The sequence below is a fragment of the Manis pentadactyla genome, chromosome 13, assembly GCF_030020395.1.
Source record: "Manis pentadactyla isolate mManPen7 chromosome 13, mManPen7.hap1, whole genome shotgun sequence".
NCBI lineage: Eukaryota > Metazoa > Chordata > Mammalia > Pholidota > Manidae > Manis > Manis pentadactyla.
Genome location: NC_080031.1, coordinates 7926808 through 7946055, shown reverse-complemented (window position 1 = coordinate 7946055; position 19248 = coordinate 7926808). Strand labels below are relative to the sequence as shown.

General features: G+C 48.2%; 1 protein-coding gene across 2 annotated transcripts in view; it reads right to left on the bottom strand.

Annotated features, from left to right (window-relative positions):
• Window positions 1-19248, bottom strand: part of SORL1 (sortilin related receptor 1) — a 139924-nt gene that overhangs the window by 42335 nt on the left and 78341 nt on the right. For both annotated transcript variants that reach the window (XR_005025249.2, XM_036887607.2), the window contains exons 17-25: window positions 18101-18273; window positions 16886-17017; window positions 15066-15157; window positions 13545-13791; window positions 12733-12871; window positions 7441-7614; window positions 6333-6446; window positions 2710-2832; window positions 584-703 (exon numbers count right to left, since the gene is read on the bottom strand). Coding sequence is in view for 1 of the 2 variants with exons in the window: in XM_036887607.2 (XP_036743502.2) it covers window positions 584-703; window positions 2710-2832; window positions 6333-6446; window positions 7441-7614; window positions 12733-12871; window positions 13545-13791; window positions 15066-15157; window positions 16886-17017; window positions 18101-18273 (1314 nt within the window). In the remaining variant the exon portion in view is untranslated. The remainder of the gene's footprint in view (window positions 1-583; window positions 704-2709; window positions 2833-6332; window positions 6447-7440; window positions 7615-12732; window positions 12872-13544; window positions 13792-15065; window positions 15158-16885; window positions 17018-18100; window positions 18274-19248) is intronic.

The window sequence follows — 19248 nt, the reverse complement described above, 5'->3', positions numbered from 1 at the left end:
CCTATACAGTCTTCATACATTCATTCCTAAAAAACAGTGAAATGAACATGAATGAAATGAACCTATTACCCAACAGAAGAATTAGGATATTACCTCTACCTTACACCACCTAGCCTTCTTCTCACAGTCTCATGGTTTTTCCAACTTTATTTTTAATGAAATGTTACCCCAAACAGATGTTAGAACAGTTTAAGTCTTCACAGTTTGCTGGTGCTCTATTCTAAAGCATGAGCTAGTTTGGTGCTACTCGATGTATGCTCCTCAGACCAGGGGCTGCTCTGTAACTGCTTATTACTGGTCCTGAAGAAATAAGAAGCTGAGCCACAGTGTAAATCAAACATATCGCTCAGGACACTGCTTAGTTCAGTTAACATTTCTGCAATGCAAGACTTTCTCAATGAAGGAAGCCGGGCGTTGATTTACATTTTGGCACAAGCTTATCACAGATCAGCTCTTTGAGTAGCATTCAACCAGTTGATTTCTAAGGTCCATTTCTGAGAGCCTAGAGTTGAGGATCACATAGGGCTGCAATGTTAAGCAGCATATGAACAGGTGAGTTTGAGGGAGTCCAGGAAATACTGACCAGTACAGTTGGCTTCATCGGACCAGTCCCTGCAGTCATTGTCCCCGTCACACACCCAGGAGGAGCGGATGCACATGCCAGAGCTACAGTTGTATTCGTCACTCCGGCACTGGTGCATTTCTGCAGGTGAGACCACAAACACAGAGATGAGAGGGCAAAAGGTCACCAAAGCTCCTAAGGGGTAGAGATGAACCAGTTACCCCCTTTATCCCTGATTATCCAGAGACGGCATAGATGAAGAACCTTAACCTTGGATGCAAGGTCGTGCAGGACGGGCTCCCACAGGTGCACCACAAATGGGGTACAGGCAAGCAGAGTTACTGACACCTGTACACTCTTGCCACCAGTTGCTCTAGGCAAGAGCAACCCTGTCCACTTATCTGGGTGCACTTTACAAATACTACCACTTGCCATGCCTGCTATGATGGGAAGCGGTCGGGAAGCAATGTTCTAGTTGCCCAGAAAGTAGAATAGTCAAGAAACAGACTTGTTGAGCCAGAGCCTAAGGCTTCAGAAAAAGGAGTTATAAGAACGCTGAGCACACCAGTCAGTATGAGATGCTTGGCTCAGGGAAAGCGAGAGCAGTGCTGAGCTTCCAAAGCAGGGGAAATGTAAGCTAAGACTGCACACTGGAGAGGTCCGGGGACACCGGCTGGCGGGCTGTCTCTACAGGGCAAGGGCAGAGGCGAGTTAACCCAGACAGCCTGAAAGAAGGCTACGCGGGCAGCATCTTTTGCAGACCTGGAGATGTCATCAAGACAGAACATTCAGATGGAATGCTAAAGATGCTCTGGAAACAGGAGCGGCGCAGCCTGGGGCCCCTGGCAGCTGCCTCAGTTGCGTCGCCCAAGAGACGGTGATGGCGATGCTGCTGATTTGGATAGTCACAAGGAAACAGTCTGAGACTCAGGAAGAGGACCTGGCTCCGAGGCTGTCAGGACTCACCGAGGCCTTGGGAGGGATTCTGAATACACGAGCAGGGAAGGACCCCGAACAGAGACTCACAAGGGCTGGAACTGCCTGTCACACATGCCCAGTGAGTGACTGAAATGACACCACTGAAACATAACCATATGGACTGTCCTTCCTGTTAGAGCAAACTAGCTGCCCACTCCAACCCTCTAAGTGGGGAGGAGACAGGAGAAGGGAAAGCTGTTCTGAATCCCAAGGACTGCTTTCAAGAACGTCCTATTTTTGCAAAGATGAAGGGAAATTATGCAATCCCCCCAAAAACCTCCTCTGAGAGCCAGGCTAGAAGCATTTACTCTGTCCCTCTATTTCAGTCCCTGCGAGTCAAACTACCTGCTCCTGATAAAGCAGGCTCTGTCTGTCAGCACAGGCACAGCCTGACCCAACCTGCCCCTGTGGGTGGGCAGAGCCCTGCAAGGCCACAGTGTCTGGGTCAGCGTCTGGACTCCATTCTGGCTTCCCTTTCATGCCCAGGAGCCTCCAATCTAGTAACTATTCATACTGCAGAACATCTCCACCTCCGAGGGTCAGCAGCTACGAATTTGGTACCAGAGCTCGTTAACTAAGATGGGCTTGTGAAACTGAAGGGCAGTACTGGGCATGGGAGACACAGATTCCTGTGCCCTGTTCTGATGCAAGCTAACTGTCTCACCTTCAATAAACCTCTGACCTCTAGGGACCTCACTCATTTAATCTGGAAATAAAAGGACTGAGCTAGAGACTCCCTGTCACTCTTTGCAATTCCAACAAACTACTTTTTCTAAATAGATACACTTCCATTCAGAAACCAGATGCTCACACGGTGTTTGTACCATCTGCTGCCTTCTAACAGTTTAGAATTCAGTTGGTAGTTCACAAAGGTATATGGATCCCTGTCTTGGGGAAGCTAATATCACAGCCACCCAGGTGTGAACCGAGTCTGCAGAGTGCAGAGCTGATAATACTGCCTGAATTCACTTAGAAGCTTAGTGTGAGCATCCTTCTTTGCAAGGTAAAGCAAGACCATCACACTATAAGTGAATCAATCCTACCATGTGGGTGGAGGTGATCAAGCAGCCAAACATCAGAAACGGCTTTCAGAATCCCCCATTCCCAAGCCAGCCTGTCCTCTAGTACAGTGAGCAGGGAACGGGGCTCCTGACACCACGTCCTCTTACCACAGTGACTTTCATCGCTGTTGTCTCCACAGTCATCCTCCAGGTCACATTTGTAGGAGAGTGGGATACAGGTCCCAGACTCCTGGCAGCGGAACTGGGTGTCCAGATCACACACGGTCGTGGCTAACACGCAAGAGAGAGACGGCACTCATTAGGTACGGTTAATTCCCCCCAAATACAAGCAAACATCGTCCTGGGAACAAAAACAATTAAAAAAGAGAAGGGAGCAGATTTTAACTGTTGCAACAGAAACAAAACCTAGACCTAAAGGAAAAACTAAGCGGCATGAGAAGCTGATTATTTACAGCCAAGGGAGATAAGAGCCCATCTTGCCAAGGAGAGCCTCCCAGTGGGAGGAGGTGAGAAACCGTCATGTAGCTGGGAGAGAGAGTGACGGGCTAGACCCCCTCCTGAGATCCCCTCAGACGTGAGGTGTTCTCCTAATCAGTGGCAGAAACGCCTTTTTCTGCAACACCCCACTCGGAAGCCCAGCTTCACACACGGAGCCCACGCCCTGTCGCAGACCATGGAGGGAGGGAGGCGGCGTGGAGGCAGGTCTCTGCAGCAGCAGCACAGCCCCGCTGACGGCCAGGACTGGGTTTCAGAGGCTGGCTCTCCTCTTGGTCAGGTTAGTTCTAACCTTCCAGAGCCTGTTCCCTGGTAAAAGGAGGGTAAGGTAACATCGGAAAGACTAGAGGTGGATCTAATTTTACCAGCTACAACCCACTCTGTGCCTCCAGTCCCTCTACAGGTAAAATGGAGATAATACCTACACGGTGGCATGATTATGAAGGTAAATAAGAAAAGTCTGCACCAGAGTCAGTTAAATAGGGTGCAAACACAAAGGGCTCTAAACAAACGCACCATCTCTTCCTCTACTCTCTGCATCTGAAGGAGCACAGAATGAGATTTTTGTCCCTTTTCTAAATACAAATGACTTAGGCATAGGCACGATCCCTGGAGCCCAGCGGATGGGGCTCCAGGAAGGGCTCTGGGAAGGACAGCTGTTCTCGAGGGCAGCTGACGCGGAAGGCACAGCCCCAGAGCAGATCCTGGGAGGCAGGGTGCGGGGGTGCGGTGGAGAGAACGCCAGCAGCCCTGCAGTCAGAATCCCCAGCAGCTCTTGTTGGAGGCTCCATTTCTCGGCTGTAATTGAGCTTGTGGTGGGAGGCAGGGGATGGAAATAAAAACAAGTCTGCAGGGGATCCACGTCAAAACCCGGAGCGCCTGACAACTACCCAGCACAGGAGTCTCTGCTGACAGGCCCCCTCCCACGCCTCCCATCACCACGCCCCTGCTCCCCCCTGGCAGCTGATGGGGAAGCGCCTTCACTTCCCAGACAGCAGAGCCCAACACGGCCTGTCCCGCCTTGCCGCCCTGCCCCTGGACGGGTGCCACCCACCCCCAGCACCCATCATGATAAGCACTTGCTCTCTTCCAACTTGGTAAGGGAGATACTCACAGAGGCACAGATAAGCACTAGAAGATTCTAGTTCCCAGGCTCTTGATTCTCTTGCTTCCCAGGCTCCGCACTTTGACCCTTGAACCCTCACCTGCTCAGCTTGCCACATTGGATGAATTGGGCAAGGAGAATTGCGAGACAGCAGAGCAGAAAGCCATCTCCAGGTCTCGGGAGGGTCAGTCCCAGCTGACATTCATGCCAAGCCAGGAGATCAGAGCCAGCTGCGTGCCTCACCAGAGGGGATGTGCAAACTGCGGAAGCCCACGAGGCTGGCAGCAGAGCTCAGAGCACTGGGTGGGAGGCAGCACTCCCTGGAGATGGAGGGGATCTTTCTCTCAAAACACTGAACCCATATGAGACCCCAGTTTGTCCACCTAGTAGAAACCAAAGTCAAGGGACCCAGGGCGGAATCCCCATCTACTGGACACGAGGTCATCTCGTGTACGGTTCTGCCTGCAGCCAGGATATCTCCCTATGTCGAAGCAATCTTCTTGTTAACCCTTAGAAGTGTCTCTTCTCCTGGTCCACCATGTACTGAGCTCCTTTCCAGAACCTGCTCCCACGTTGTAAATATTTAGGAACAGGAGTTTTGGCTCTTCCCCACACATATCTACTACACCTTCCCAAGACTCTAGCAGGCAGAGAAGATTTTATCAGTGTCCTTTCTGCAGAAAAGAAGGCTAGCACTCTCCCAAATCTGCCTGTCAGTAAGCTCGTCCTCAGTGTGAAAGGTGTCCACTGACACCAAGAAAAAACAATGAAGGAAAGGTCTGCCGGGGAACCTACAAGCCCGTGCACAGCGCCGCAGGGCCCAGGCAAGTTCAGGGGCTGACTGCTCCCAAAGGGACCCTGCAGGGGCTCCGCGGCTAGCTGGCTATATACACCCGCCAGACACCAGAGGAGCATGTGGAGCCAGGAGCCAGCCACCTAGGAGTCTGTTATTCCAACACAAAATGGCAAATGAACTTCTGGGTTTCCAAAGGTAAAACAGGTGAAGAAGCCTTCAGGGTGGTCGTCTGGCTTCTCTGCCTCTGCTGTCTCCCACCTGATTCACTGTGCCCGCTGCCTACCTTTCCAAAGGCAAAAATCTGATGTGTTATTTCACGATCCCCTGCTCTTCTGAAAAAGTCCACAGGCACTTGCTGCTGTGGGCCCCCCACACACACTGGTCCACACTCCATTCTGACCTCTGGGCTTTCATACAACCTATTCTCTGGCCTAGATCATCCTTCAGGGCTCTTCATAAATACCTACCCATGTTTTATTTGGGTGCCCTTCCTGTATGCACACGGCGCTCCCCCATTACAGCATGCATCGCTCTACTCTAAGCTACTCTGAGTGCCTCTTCCTTCTGGGACTCTCCCTTCAGACTACAAACTCCAGGCCCACTTTGATCACCGGTCTCTCCCCAGGCCCAGCACAGAGCCTGGGACGAAGGGTCAGTATATGAACATATTACTGACTGTCAGCATCCTTCTAAGATGCTGTCAAGGCTATTGAAAATAAACTGAATTTAAAAAAGACCTGAAGTTTATGGCAGATAAATTACCCATTATAAGCAGCTATCTGGCTTTAAACCCTGCTCAATAGAATCATATACTTTAGCAGTTAGACTTTAGGAATTATACAGCCCAAAGATGACGTCTACACGCACACACACCAATGTCCCCACAGTCCAGGCCACGCTAGGCATCACTCGTCAATTAGATCAATCTCTCTTGAGCCTGGCAGGCAGCTGACGTCAACTGACGTCATTTAAGGTAAATGTGGGATTTAAGGTAAAACCTGTTTCCCACCCTGAAGAAGCTGAATACTGAGTTTACAAATGAAGGAATGTCCCCAGGTCACCCAGCTCACGGGTGTTACTTATCACAGCGGTGGGGCCACAGTTAGAGCCCAGATCCCTCGGCTCCCGAATCAGCTCAGTTTCGGCCACGGGATGCTCGTGTGTGCATCTCCCATAATGAGGGCTAACTTACACTCACAGGGGTTCTTTTTTTTCAGGAATCACATGTCTCTACTTGGCTGTGGAAATGTGTTTTGCCCACTAAGGGTATCGCCCCTCACGAGGGCCCCCCCAACCTCCAGGAGAAGCCCACCAGCCTCTTGAGTAACGGCGAACGCTTAGCATCCCGAGAGCGTGGCCAGACCCAGGACTCACGGCAGTTCCTCTCATCGCTCATGTCTCCACAGTCGTTGTCAAAGTCACACCACCAGATGCTGTTGATGCAGTTGCCGTTGCTGCAGCGATACTGGCTGCGGAGACAGGTGTTTTCTGGCCAAAGGGGTAGAAAGAGGAGGAAACGAAACCAACATTACTCTTAAGGCTGGACCACAAGACCTTCTCTTGACCTGCCCTCTCTCTTCCTCAGATAACACACGTTAGATGGTAAAGGGAATGAGAGACACCAAGCTCACATGCACGCAGGGGAGGGAGCGTCCAGCAGAGGCCCCCTTTCTTTCCTCTTTTAATTGAAATTGAAGAAGAGGCTGGCTAGAGGGGTGTCAGAGCTGGTTACAAGGCTAAAAAGGAGAACTAATGATGCCAGTTGGGTCTAGTGGGTAGAGAAACCACACATCAACATTATAAAGCACCAATTACACAAGGAACTCCTTAATGAACTGTGTCTACACAGTATTCCACCAACACACACATGCAATAGATTTGCAGCTGTATATAGTCGTATATAGTCATGTATATTTGATTATCAACCAAGAGAATTAGGAAGATTTTCTTTACATACTCTGAGGAATTTTTTTCTACCCCATGACTTCCTTCCAGCAAGCAGTTTTAATTCCTCACATGCACACACACAAAAAAACTGCGCTGTTAAGGAAACTGGGTCAAGAACACGTGAGGACTGGGTGAGACCAGGTGTGCTGAGGAGGCATCCAACCGGTCCTTTTCCAAGTCAGGCTGGTCCAACTCACAGAAAGCAGAAGTTGGAGAACGCAGATGTGGGGGACGGATGAGGACAGGAGGACGCAAAAGAAGGGGAAAGGTAGACCCTGAGGAAAGCCCATTTCGTGGGATGTTAAACCAAAAGCACAGCTTTCATTTTTAAATAAACAGCAGGGGCCTGTTCTGGATGAGGACTGAGGGACCGCAGGCCTTAGAACCTGAACCAGATGCCTGTGAGTATCCAGGGGATTTTATTTCTACCTTAGGTATTTTCAGTGACCCTAAAATATGATGGAATTGAGAGCACGGGTAAAGAAGGTGGAAGAAGGGAGGGAGGATGACGGGCAGGAAAGAAACAGAGACGCACCTTCTTTGACACAAGTGTTGTTCTCCATTTGATAGCCCGGCGGGCACTCGCACATCAGGTCCCCAGATGGGAGGACGCTGCTGGACACACCCTCTGGACACCGGCAGCTTTTTGTGTTGTTGGCCTTGGGCAGGCACAGCAGGCTGCATGGCCTGGGCACGCAGGCGTTGCTTCCTGGAGAGAAGCAAACAGCCGCAGCATCCAGGTTAGCAAACAGCAGGGGACACTGACCGAGGACTGACACCCTCACTTGACAAACACATCGGCCGACAGCCTCAGCTCAGAGCCCCGTGCAAGGGCCTGACCCACACGGGCCTTCGGCTTGAGCAGACTGCCCTGGAACGGAGCCAGGCACCAGCTATTCCTCCTGGGAATGTGGAACTGGGATACTGAGAGGCTACAAAGGACTCAGGGAACTGGAGCTAAGTGGAAAGTCACATCACGTGGTGTGTCAAAGGTGACCTAGGGCAAGCCAAACCTCGTGCAAGTCAAAGCTGAGAAGCAAACTCGAACATGTGGGTAAGACAGGTCTACAAAGAGGCCGGGGAATAAAGCAGAATTAATTACAGAGAGAGGGACAAGGACACCACGAGGGCTCCAGGGGGAAGGGGAGAGAGAGGCTGGCTAGTTTTGCCATTCTCAGTTCCAGTCCCACAAGGTTCACCTACACTTCTTACCTCTGGGTTCCTTACTGTCCCCCTTTATTCCTTTAACAGCACTTTTCTCTTGAGTTGGCTTGAGTGGTGCCTGTTCCTTAGGACCCAGAGGCCCTTAGTTAGAACATGCACCTGAGTAATGGCAGGGCCCAGACAGATATCCCAGCCTCTGCCTCTCAATTCATTTGTACTGGAGCACAGCTGCCGAGCTAAAAGACGAACAACCACAGGACTGATTAGCCACTGTCTGTCATGCAATAAATCCACATAAGGACTAGTTAATGCTGATCTATCCCATTATTTCCAATCTTTTCTCTGGTTCAGCTTTCCAAAGAGAATGCCAGATAGAAGCCATAAAACCCTCCACTGCACTCTTGAGAGAGAACCTTTGCAGATGCACAATGACGGAAAAGGTATTTTCCTACCCCCACATCTTTCTGGGAAGGAGAGAAGAGGAGGCATAAACCCCTTGAAACAACTGGAAATGTGACACAACTATCAAGCATCATATAAGGAAGGAAATTTTGGAATGTATGCCTTTTCTTTTGCCTGTAACTATTCATCACCAAAATTGTGAAAAATAAACTTAAATGCTTTGATAAAACTCAACCGGTGATGCTTCTTCAACTGTGCCATCTCACGGACATAAGAACCTCACCAGAATCACATCAAAGCAACTGGTTTTCATCCAGCCAAGATTTTCGCTATGCTGTGCCTATCCTGGCCTGCAGGTCGGAAAAAAGGTCATTAATGACGATCACTACTGACAAGGACGACAAGACACTCAGTGGCTTTGGATGTACTGGGCACGGCATTGGTATTAACCAGTGTTACACATAAAAATAACAATCACACTGATACTGAAACAGTGTTGTTTCAATGCTAAGGAACAAAGAATATAAGGGGCTACCAAGTAGATAAAATACACACCCACAGAGAGAAATCCATATGATGAAACATCCAAAAGTGCTCCCCTAATAATTCGATCAACCCTAAGGGGTGGATTACCACAGTCAAATAACCAGCTGATGAGAGCACAAGTGCCAGAAGTCAGTTCACCCAGATCTGCTCCAAGAGCAGACTGTTCCTCTATCACAAGCACACATGCCAGAGGCGAGGGGAAGGTGTGTGGAGCTGTCACTCATGAAAAACAACTCCAAAAGGGTCTGGGAAATATTCTCTGTATTCAAAGGCAACATATTGTATAATGTTCCCAAACTGAACAATAACAGAGTATTTGAAAAGTACTCAATGACAGGCTAAAATTTTCACATGGGTTGTATCTGTAAGATAATGTGACTAACATTTTCACGTGCAGAGCAAATATTCCTATGCAAAGAAGCAAGAGTCAAAGAACAGAGTCCAAAATGGGGATTGGTGTCCCTGAAGGCTGGTCTGGACAGACATGCACACATTCTGAGAGGGAGTATGCAAGGCAAACCCCAAACCAAGCCAACCAAGTCACTGACCCCAAAATGCTCCACAGGTCAGGGGCATGCAGGCTAGTCCCGAGAAAACGGAAGCACTACATCAGAGAGAACTGGGAGAGCATGGAGGGAGATTCAGCAGAGAGCTGCCAGAACACAGCCACAGCCCTTTACCCAGGATGACACAGTCTTAGCGGGCAAGGCAGGTGATGTAAAGAGCACCAACCCAGTGTGATGAGGGACTAATGACAGCCACCATCTCCGGCGACGAACTTTAGACGACCCAACACTCAGGTCCATGACATCTTCCCGGGGCACATTCAGAACATTTTCAGATTTCCTCCAGAATCAGTTTAGAAGCCAAAATTGCTCTTCTCCTGATTAATTATCTATGCAACTGACAATTATCAAAATCAAGTCCACCCCATAAATACATGCCGTCATTATAATGAAAATCCCTCAATGACCACAAGCTCTGAAGGAGAATTTCAAGAGCTCCAAAATATTTTAATCCTTTGCGACATCAACTGAATACATTAAGAGCCTTGCAGAGTAAGCTGTTTAAAGGCAAAACACTTTTTATGGAGAAAATATTCCAGCCACACTATGCAAAAATCAATGAGGTATGAAGATAAGAAATGCATATGTGTTTATAACCAAATATCCTAAAAGGACAAATGTTCCAAGCAAAGAAATGTTTATCGTGAGCAAGAATCAATCAACATCCAGTCCTTATCAATCACCGGAGCGTGTACTATAGCACTGCTACTCCAGCAACATCCGCTACAGGGCACCGAGACTAATGGTTTCATTTAAGTCAAGCTTCAAAGTCAACTAGACCACGGCTCAATTTCTTACCACTTTCTAAATGTGTGACACAGAAAAGTTACTGAATCTGGCTTTCATGTTCTCACCTGTAAAATGGAAATGGTAATAGTACACATGGATTTGGGGAAGATTAACTTGAGGTTATGCAAACCCACGAAGCATTAACATGGTGGTTATGACACAGCAATCCCTTGTTCAGTATAGTTACTATCACTATTATTGTTATTATTATGTTTTTACACTTGGCTAATAGAAAAGTCCTAAGTGGGTTAGGAGCAGACAACAAAAATAATAAAGTTTGACAGGGACCAGGGGTTGCCAATACGACTCATGAATTTTCAATGTTCTCAGTGCAAAAGACCAAGAGGCACCCACTGCCTACAGGCAGCGCTGGTAGCCAGATGCCGCTGCTAGAGCGTTACGTTAACCCAAACTTACCTGTCTGAGAGATTATAAACTTACTTCTCTGGCCCTGCATCTTTGGGCAGGAGGTCCCCTGGAAGTATCCTACTAACACAAAGGAGACAAAGAAAATCCCAAAGGCAATGGAGAAAGGAGCCCAGAGTGGGCACCAACTGGCCCTGATCCTGCACAGTCCCAAGCCTGTATTCCACCAGCTGCACACAGCTCCTCTCTCCAGACCCCAGCCAGACTCCCAGAGCCACACTGGCTAGTTTAAATGGCAGGGGAGTCATGCCTTAGGTGAGACAGGCAGGCCTCTCTGTCCAGCACCGGGAGATGGCACGTGCATATGCTAAGACCACAAACCCCTACCAAGCCACCCCACAGCAGTTGGGTGAAGTGATCCGCCACGACTCGGGGACGGAGAGCCCAGCATCGCTGGTTCACCTGAACGCAGGGCTTCAGGAACTGCTGTGTGCTCACAAAACACGCTTACAAGCCCTTGTCAAAACAAAGACCTGCTCTTCTGGATTGGGTGGTAACTTAGGAAAACGCTGACAATTCGCATGGCTTGCTAGCAAACGGATCAGCACGGGCGGGTGTCCTCCACCAAACAAGTGCCCTGAGATTTCAGCCACTGGAGCTTGGAAGCAGGATTCCTTTGTCAAACCCTACTTTAAAACAGGGTTTTAAGAACTCCTCTAAGAAAGAACGTCACTTCTACGTTTAGTGGCAAAAATGGAACAAAAGCCCAGCTCCTAAACTAGAAAGGGACCTTTGAGAAAACTACTTCCTTTCTGAGATTCTGTTTCCTCATCTACAAACCAGGGATCCTAAGAGCAGCCCTGCCCACCTCACAGATCTGCTGTGAAAACACCTATGACACAGCCTTACATCTCTGGGATACTGGGTAATGCTTTAAGGCTAGTTCTTATGCTATCCTCATTGACCCCAAAAGGACAACAATGATATCTGGAACCGTACTGTTTCCCTTTGCCCATTTTCTCTTAGCACAGGGCCGGCAAAAACCCACAAAACAGTATCAACATCTAAACAGGTTCAAAACAGTAAACCTAGCAGTTTGTCAGTAAAGGCGAGTCACCAGACCTGAGCTGCTATTTAAATCTGCAGAGATAAAGAAGGCACACCTTAAAGAGACTATTCTTCCTCTGAATTCCCTGCTTTCTTTCCTCTAGAACCAACTGCCAGGGTGGGAGATAAACCAAGAGAACGGGCAGTGAAATAAGGGAGAAGGCTTTCTACTGGATGGTTTCAGACTCAAGGACCAGCACGTCAAAAGCCTCAAAGGAGGTCTCGAAGTCTCGGCTGACGAGGACATCTATTATCTATACCCACTGACAGGGGATCCCTTTCCATTATTTCTTCCCATAAATGTGAACTGAGCACCTACTAAGTGCTAGGGAGTGGCAAAATTGTTGAGCCAAAAAAGAGAAAAAGACACATCTCTATCTTCACGGGGCTTCAACTTTCACAGTAGGGATACATTAATTAAATCACAGAGACCTACACCTAGATAAACAAGGAAAGCAGGTGCTCAGCGAGGTCACTGGGCAGCCAGAGAACAAGACACAACTCCTGTCAGGAAGGAGGAACTACCTACTCCCGGAGCTCAGCCCTGCTCCCTGGAAGCACACAAACAGGGAGAAAGCGCATGCTGGGACTCACCAGCTGCAAGAGAAGCCACACCACCGATCAGTAAGGGGCCAAAGGAAGGAGGCGGCTGTAATTACCCACCAAGTGCCAACACGCTAGGCAGGCAAAAGCACGCTGTCTTCCAGCTGTTTGTGTATCATTAGAAAAGAAATTAAGATGTCATTAGGAAGAAATTAAATAATGTGCATGTTGTCGTGACAACAGAGATGCTGGCTGCCAGATGATGCTCGCGCAGAGATTGCCCACACCCAGCCCCTTTTGAGAGATCAACTCTATAAGACATGAAGGAATAGACGCTGCCTTACCAGTAGTCTTCCCCTTGTAGAAAATCTTCATGTCCATCAGGCCCGTGAGCTGGTTTGCCAGAATCATCATCTGAGACCCGCTGTACTTGGAGGCCCGGAATATGCTGAGCTGTAACCAGTCATCCCAGTAGATCTCATTCTGAAAAGAAAACCTTTGCTCTTTAGTCCAGCTATTCGGTCTTTTATTCTGGGCCCTTGGTAAGAACGTGAGTACCCATGTGCAGCGGGCACCTAGCATCCATCGGCTGTATGGCCGGCCTCATCAAGATTCCACTTAAGAGTCGGTGGTTTTATGCAAACTTCACCAAATAGCCACACTGAAGGGACTGCCCAAAGAACCCATCTGGTAAGCATTCAAGTCTGACCACAAGCCCAGCCCTGCAGTTCAAAATTGACTTCCCATGTTGAGAAGAACCATTTTGTTCTCTATTGCCAAAGAAGGGTGACAGGCAACATAGGGAGCTCATTTCTTAAACAATCAGAAATGAGCTCAGCAAACCCCACAAGAGATGAAAACACGCAGCCAGAATGAGGCTACCAACAATGAAAGGGCAAATAAGGGATTTTTGTGAAGTAACCTTGACCTGTCACCTTTCGAAATGTGAACAATGAGCGCCCCAGACCCCTGGCACTGGTCTGGCAACCCTTGATATGGGCTGAAAGAAGCTGTCTCCACAGTTCAGAAATGAGCCAATTTTCTAGAAGGCAGACAAGCATCTCTGCAAAAACCCAGAGACAGCAGGCTCTCCACCTCAGAATGACCTTCAGCTGTGCGAACAGACTGCCCGATGCACGGACGAATGGGGCCCCACCTTAAAGACGGCGATGGCGTAGGGGTGTGGGAGGTTGTCCAGAATGACTGAGCGCTGCTGGCCACCGACAGTGATACGCTCAATGCAGTCCAGGTAGGCATCTGTCCAGTAGACCCAGTGGTCGTCCACAGCGATGCCGTTGGGCCACTTCACATTCTCTGACACCAGGCGAAGGACAGCGGAACCATCCATGTTGCTCCGATAGACTCCAGGCCTCAGGTCTCCCCAGTCGGTCCAGAACATGACCCTGATCAGACCGAAGAACACATGTCAATCAGAACTGGGGAAATGGAAGCTCAATTACTACCCCTAAGAGGTAAGAAGCCCCTCCAGAACAATCAGCCAGCTAGTTCAGCAATAGTATTATAATCTGTAATGATAATACTTAAAACCACTTAATCCCTTCACCCAGAAATTCCTTTACTGGAAGTTCCCCACAGATATAATCAGGTTATATGAAGATAATGTACAAAGATGTTCATCACAGCATTGCTTAATCACACTAGCAAAAAATATATACATATATATACACTTAGGTGTATATGTGTATGTGTATACATCATATATATATATTATGTATACACATCAAAATGTTAATCTGTAGAGAAAGTGATACATTATAGTACATACAAAAGAATACTGTGAACCCTAAAAATTTACATGTACTCACATGAAACTATCTTCAAACCACATCAAATGTTTTAAAAGTTCCTATAGTAAATTCCCTGTGATTCTACTTGATGCATGAGTGCATGTGTGTGTGTGTGTGTATGTGTGTGTGTTTTAAGGATACATGCTTGCATGCGGGTTAAAAAAGAAGTCTGAATGATACACAGGAAACTATCAACCATAATTACCCCCTAGGAAGGCAAGGGGGAAGGTTCAACGGTGAGAAAGGAGGAAACAATTATTTTTCATTTCATAAACTTCTGTTGTCTTTTAAAATCTTTCATCAAGTACATGTATCACATTCAGAATTTTCTTTTAAAACAAAGATCTAATTCCAATCACAGATGCTAGAAGAGAATTGTAAAGCTTTGAAAGGAATCCAGAATTTCCCTTTTAGTTATGTTTCCTTAGGTTAATAAATTGGTAAAGAGCACCTTTGCATTTCCTAAGTGTATCTAAATGGCTATTAAGAAAACCTACAGAAGCTGGGGGGACCGGGGAGAGATGGCATGGATTAAATGTTTGTAATGAGCATGAAGCTCAAGATTAAGAATCCTTATAATATTCACCCAGGGCTGGCTACGTCTGGGTGACTTCCAACATTACCTCGTGTTAGAGGAACACCCCGCAACTGCAAGACATCTGGATGCCTAAAGGGATTCTGATGCATGATGACATTAAGGGCACAGAGTCATGTGACCAAGACACCGCAGCTGCGGTTTCGAGACTCGCGGTTAACAGAGTCTGCCAGCCACCATCATCAGAAACCAAGTTTCCGTCCAGCAGTTTGAATGTCCATGAGAATCTGCACGGCATCTAACACATGCCGATGCCGTCTGGGGTCACACTTACCCGTCGTGGGGCACGAGGACCAGGGCCCTGGGCCGATCGAGCACCGAGGAATTGACAACTGCCAGCCGGAAGTCGCCGTCGGGATGGGCCGCCTGACAGACAGAAAGGCCGAGGTGGAGCCGAGCTCGGCGGGGGCGCAGCCGCGTCCGGGCTCCCACCCTGCAGGCTGCCGACGGACACACCCGCCTCTCGGCACCTGATTCCTCTATGGGCTGATCTGGAAAACCTGCCCCGACGGCCGGTCAGAATGGGCTGTCCCCTCCTCTGGCTCGTGTGACAGTTCCCACCAGGCCTGACACAGGAGCCGGCGCCACCCGGGCCCCCTTCTGTGGGGACAACGCTCTGGACAAGCCCGTGTTCCAAAGCCGTCGGCTCCTCTCTGTTCTCAGAGCAAACCCTCTGTGTTAGAGTCTCCACAGACTTTTAAATTCTCTCCTCCACTTCAGCCCCTGACTGCAGCACGGAGGGTCTCCTCATGGTTTTGCAAACCTGGCATACTCACGCCTGTCTGCTTCTGCCATACACCCTTCTGGGCCTGAGCTTTGCTCTCTACTCAAATCATATCTTTCTTTCAAAATTCACCTTGTTGCCTAACTGTTGTGACCCACCTTGATCAACGTGCATCTGTAATTCTGGTGACTGACTCACCTTCACCATTTCTGCACATTTGAGTTGTACACGGTGACACTATAGACACTTAAGCTTCACCTAGCTCCTCCTAGCTCTTAGCAAAGTGCTGACTGCACACAATTAAAGACAACAGAGAAATAGCAATACTAAGACCCCTGGCCCACTACTCAGTAGGTGTGCCAGGCACACACGCCTTCTGCTCCCTCCTCTCGACTGCACAAGCAGGTGAACACCCTCACCAGCCTCCCCTCAGCCTCAGTCATATCCTCAAGATGCCCCCTCTGCCCCCTCCCCAGGCACACAAACACACTGCCTGCTTGACGTTCTTTGCATCACCAACAGGACTGACTGACTTCTTCCTCCGCTAAGATCTAATCTCAGTCAGAACAGGGCTTGCGTGTCTTGCCCAATGCTGTATCCTTACAACCAAAAACTGTACCTGCACATATCATGCCTGAAAAACGCACTTGTCAAATGACTGAGTGAATCAGTGAATCTTCATCTGACAAATGAAGAAACAGAAGCTTTGAAGAGAAACTTGCCCACGTCCCTTGGCTGCCAGGAGAAAGGCAGAACCTGGGTCTGTCTCAAGTTTGTGGCTTCTGTCTTGCAACTCCCCCTGGCTCTCTGAGTCTCCCTGCTTCTACTGAGCTTTCCACACAGCCCAGTCGTCTTCCCTCTGCGTGGAGTCAGCATACGAGAGAGGCGCTGAGACAGCACCCCACGACCTCAGCTGCAATCTGCAGGAACTGAGTGTGCCTCCGAGACCGTGACTCTGGTGGTTTAGGGCCGTTTCTTACCCTCGTGCTGCCCTAGGTTGCTCGGTGGCAGATGGGGAAGAGGAGATGGTAAGACTCCCTACTGTACAGGGCTGCTACGAGAAGTGAACCCAACTGTATTATCAACATTATTACTACTATACGCTTCTGCTCACCAACATGACAGTCATTCAGGTATCTCCGTGAAATCTGCTTGACAGATTCAGGCGCCCTGTCCTCACGTGGGACCGTCACGGCAGTGAGTGGTAATTCTGAAACTATTCCCCTTTTTTTCCTTCTCCAGAGGCTTCGCTGGTCTATTCTCTGGAATTTTCCATCTCCATACTGGTTCCTGCCGCTGTGTCAAATCCGGTTCAAAGCCCAGGCACTCCCCCTGCTCCAATAGTTAAGGACAGCATGGAACAGCCATACCTCAATCTTTTTAAAGCCAGAATCCACCCAGTAAAGCAGCTGGCTGAGAGGCTCAAACGCCAAGGCTTCCACTGTCTCTAGGCCGGAATTGATGATCACCTCTTGCCCTGTACTTCCATTCAAACAGAGGCGCTGGAGAGAGAAAAAGAATTAGAAATACTACAAAATGCTGAGATGGCCATCCGCCAACTCAGCCCCACAGATGGTATCGCTTTATTCAACTGGCTTGACTGGCAAGGGAGGAGATGTTTTATATACTAGTAAACTCTGTAGATAAGTGAAGCTGGTTTTTAATAACATTTCTAAAACGTATTACAGCTTCCTGTTCTAAGCAGAATACCTAAACAGAGCGTAATCATTTATATTACTCTGCATTATCCTTATGAATGCTGGTCCCTGAAAAGTACGGTTCACAACAATGAGGTCAGCAATCACTGAGATGCATGAGTCTGGTTGCTTTTAAAATAAATGAAACCAGACTCCTGTTATTTTTAAGTCCTTGGGTCTGCTTTTCATAATGTTTCCGGCCCCCCCTTGGGAGGCTTTTGGCTCTCAGGTGCTCTTGTGGGGTCAGTTACATTCAGCAGTCACCACCCTCCCCCCGTCCAGGCCCCCTCAAATACCCAGGCGCTGCAAAGTTCTATTGGGTTGGAAGTCCAGATAAAACTCGTTGGAACTGCTTTTCTAAAAGGACTTTAAATAAGCAATGAATAAAGATCAAATAGCTCCCCTTTAAAATTGCATGGATCTGAGTGCATGGCTGTCTATCTGGCCTGTGGGGGGATCTTTAGAGCTCATTTCCTGGTTCTTGACTGTGTTCAGAATAGCTCAAGAGGGTAATTATGGGAATTCCGGACAGTCAAGTGTTACTATATCATGTCTTGGGAAGAAGGACGCTAAAGAGGCAGTTAGTACAAGAGGGAGTGACGAATAATCCTCCATCCCTAGTCCTTAGACTTCCCAGTAGGAAACGTGAGACCTCACTCACAGGGAGCACCTCGGGGGGTGCCCTTTGTCTCCTTCTACAAGGACGGAGGTGGGCAGGGAATGCAAACACTAAAGCAGAAAACTGAGAAGTTTCCTCCATCAGCCCTGAGATGAGTTAAGACTTAAAACCTCTAATACCCATTTCCTTAGGCCATTCTGGAAGCAGCTTAGCAGGACTGGAGGGTCACAAGGCACAGCCCCCCAACACTAGACCCACTGTGGACACACCTGAATAATGTCCAAGGCCAGGTCAGACCAGTACAAGCAGTTGTGTTCATAGTCAAAGTCCAGGGCCACAGCTGCCCGCAACCCGGTAAGAGGCAACTGCTCAGTGGCTCCGGACGCGAGGTCATAGCGATGGATAGATTTCCGCATGGCGTACAGGATGAATTCGTTCTCCTCTGCACAGACACATAAAACAATAGGGAGGATGGCCTGGGGGCACTGAAGAGGCGCTAGCATGTCTGACCTGCTTCTTTCTCACACACGAGCCCCAGAGCCATTGGCACGGTGGCGTGGAACAAGGTAAAGACTACAGCATCAGGACTTAGAAGGTATGTAATAGGATTGAATTTCTGTCCTGGACACATGACTTACAGTCCCGTGAATCTCAGTTTTCCTGTCTGCAAAGTCTTCCCTGTTACATTTCTTTTTTTTAACCTAGATCCCCCAGTAGGCAGGCTCCAACATCGGTACTTCTTAGCTCAACCTAAAAGTCTCCGGTCACATTTGACAAAATTACACCAGTCAGCATGTTCTCCTTTGTCATATGACTATCGCACAGCACCATAATCTCGTTGACTAGAGATTACTAGTCCCTGAAGACTTGTAGTTAAATTTTCTAATCTATTTGTCCATTCAGTATTGTTCATGAGGACATGTGGCAATTATATCCACCTACCGTACGCTCAAAACAATAATACATTTGTTCTTGACTACTTGCAAGATGTTTTACAGCATAATCATCACAAAGATTCTACTTTTACTTAACAAACATTTACAAAATGTACATACTATGTGCCAGGCATTGTTTAATCTGCTGTATAATGGGAGAACTACCATATAGTCAGTTTTACAAATGAGAAAACTGAGAGCAAAGAGGTTAAGTAACTTATTCAAGGTCACACAACTACTAAGAGGCAGAAGCAAGACTTGAACTCAGGCAGTCTGCATTCAGACTCTGGGTTTTAACCACTATAGGACACTGTCTCTTAGAGTGTAGATACTAATGCGGCCATTTTTTAAGATGTAGAAATAGAGGCCCAGACTACTTAAGAGACTTCCTTAACGTCAGACAACTAGAAACTGAAGAGTTAATGCTCTCTCTTTAGGAAACAGCCTGGAAAACATCTAGATTCTTCCAGGAAATGGAAACG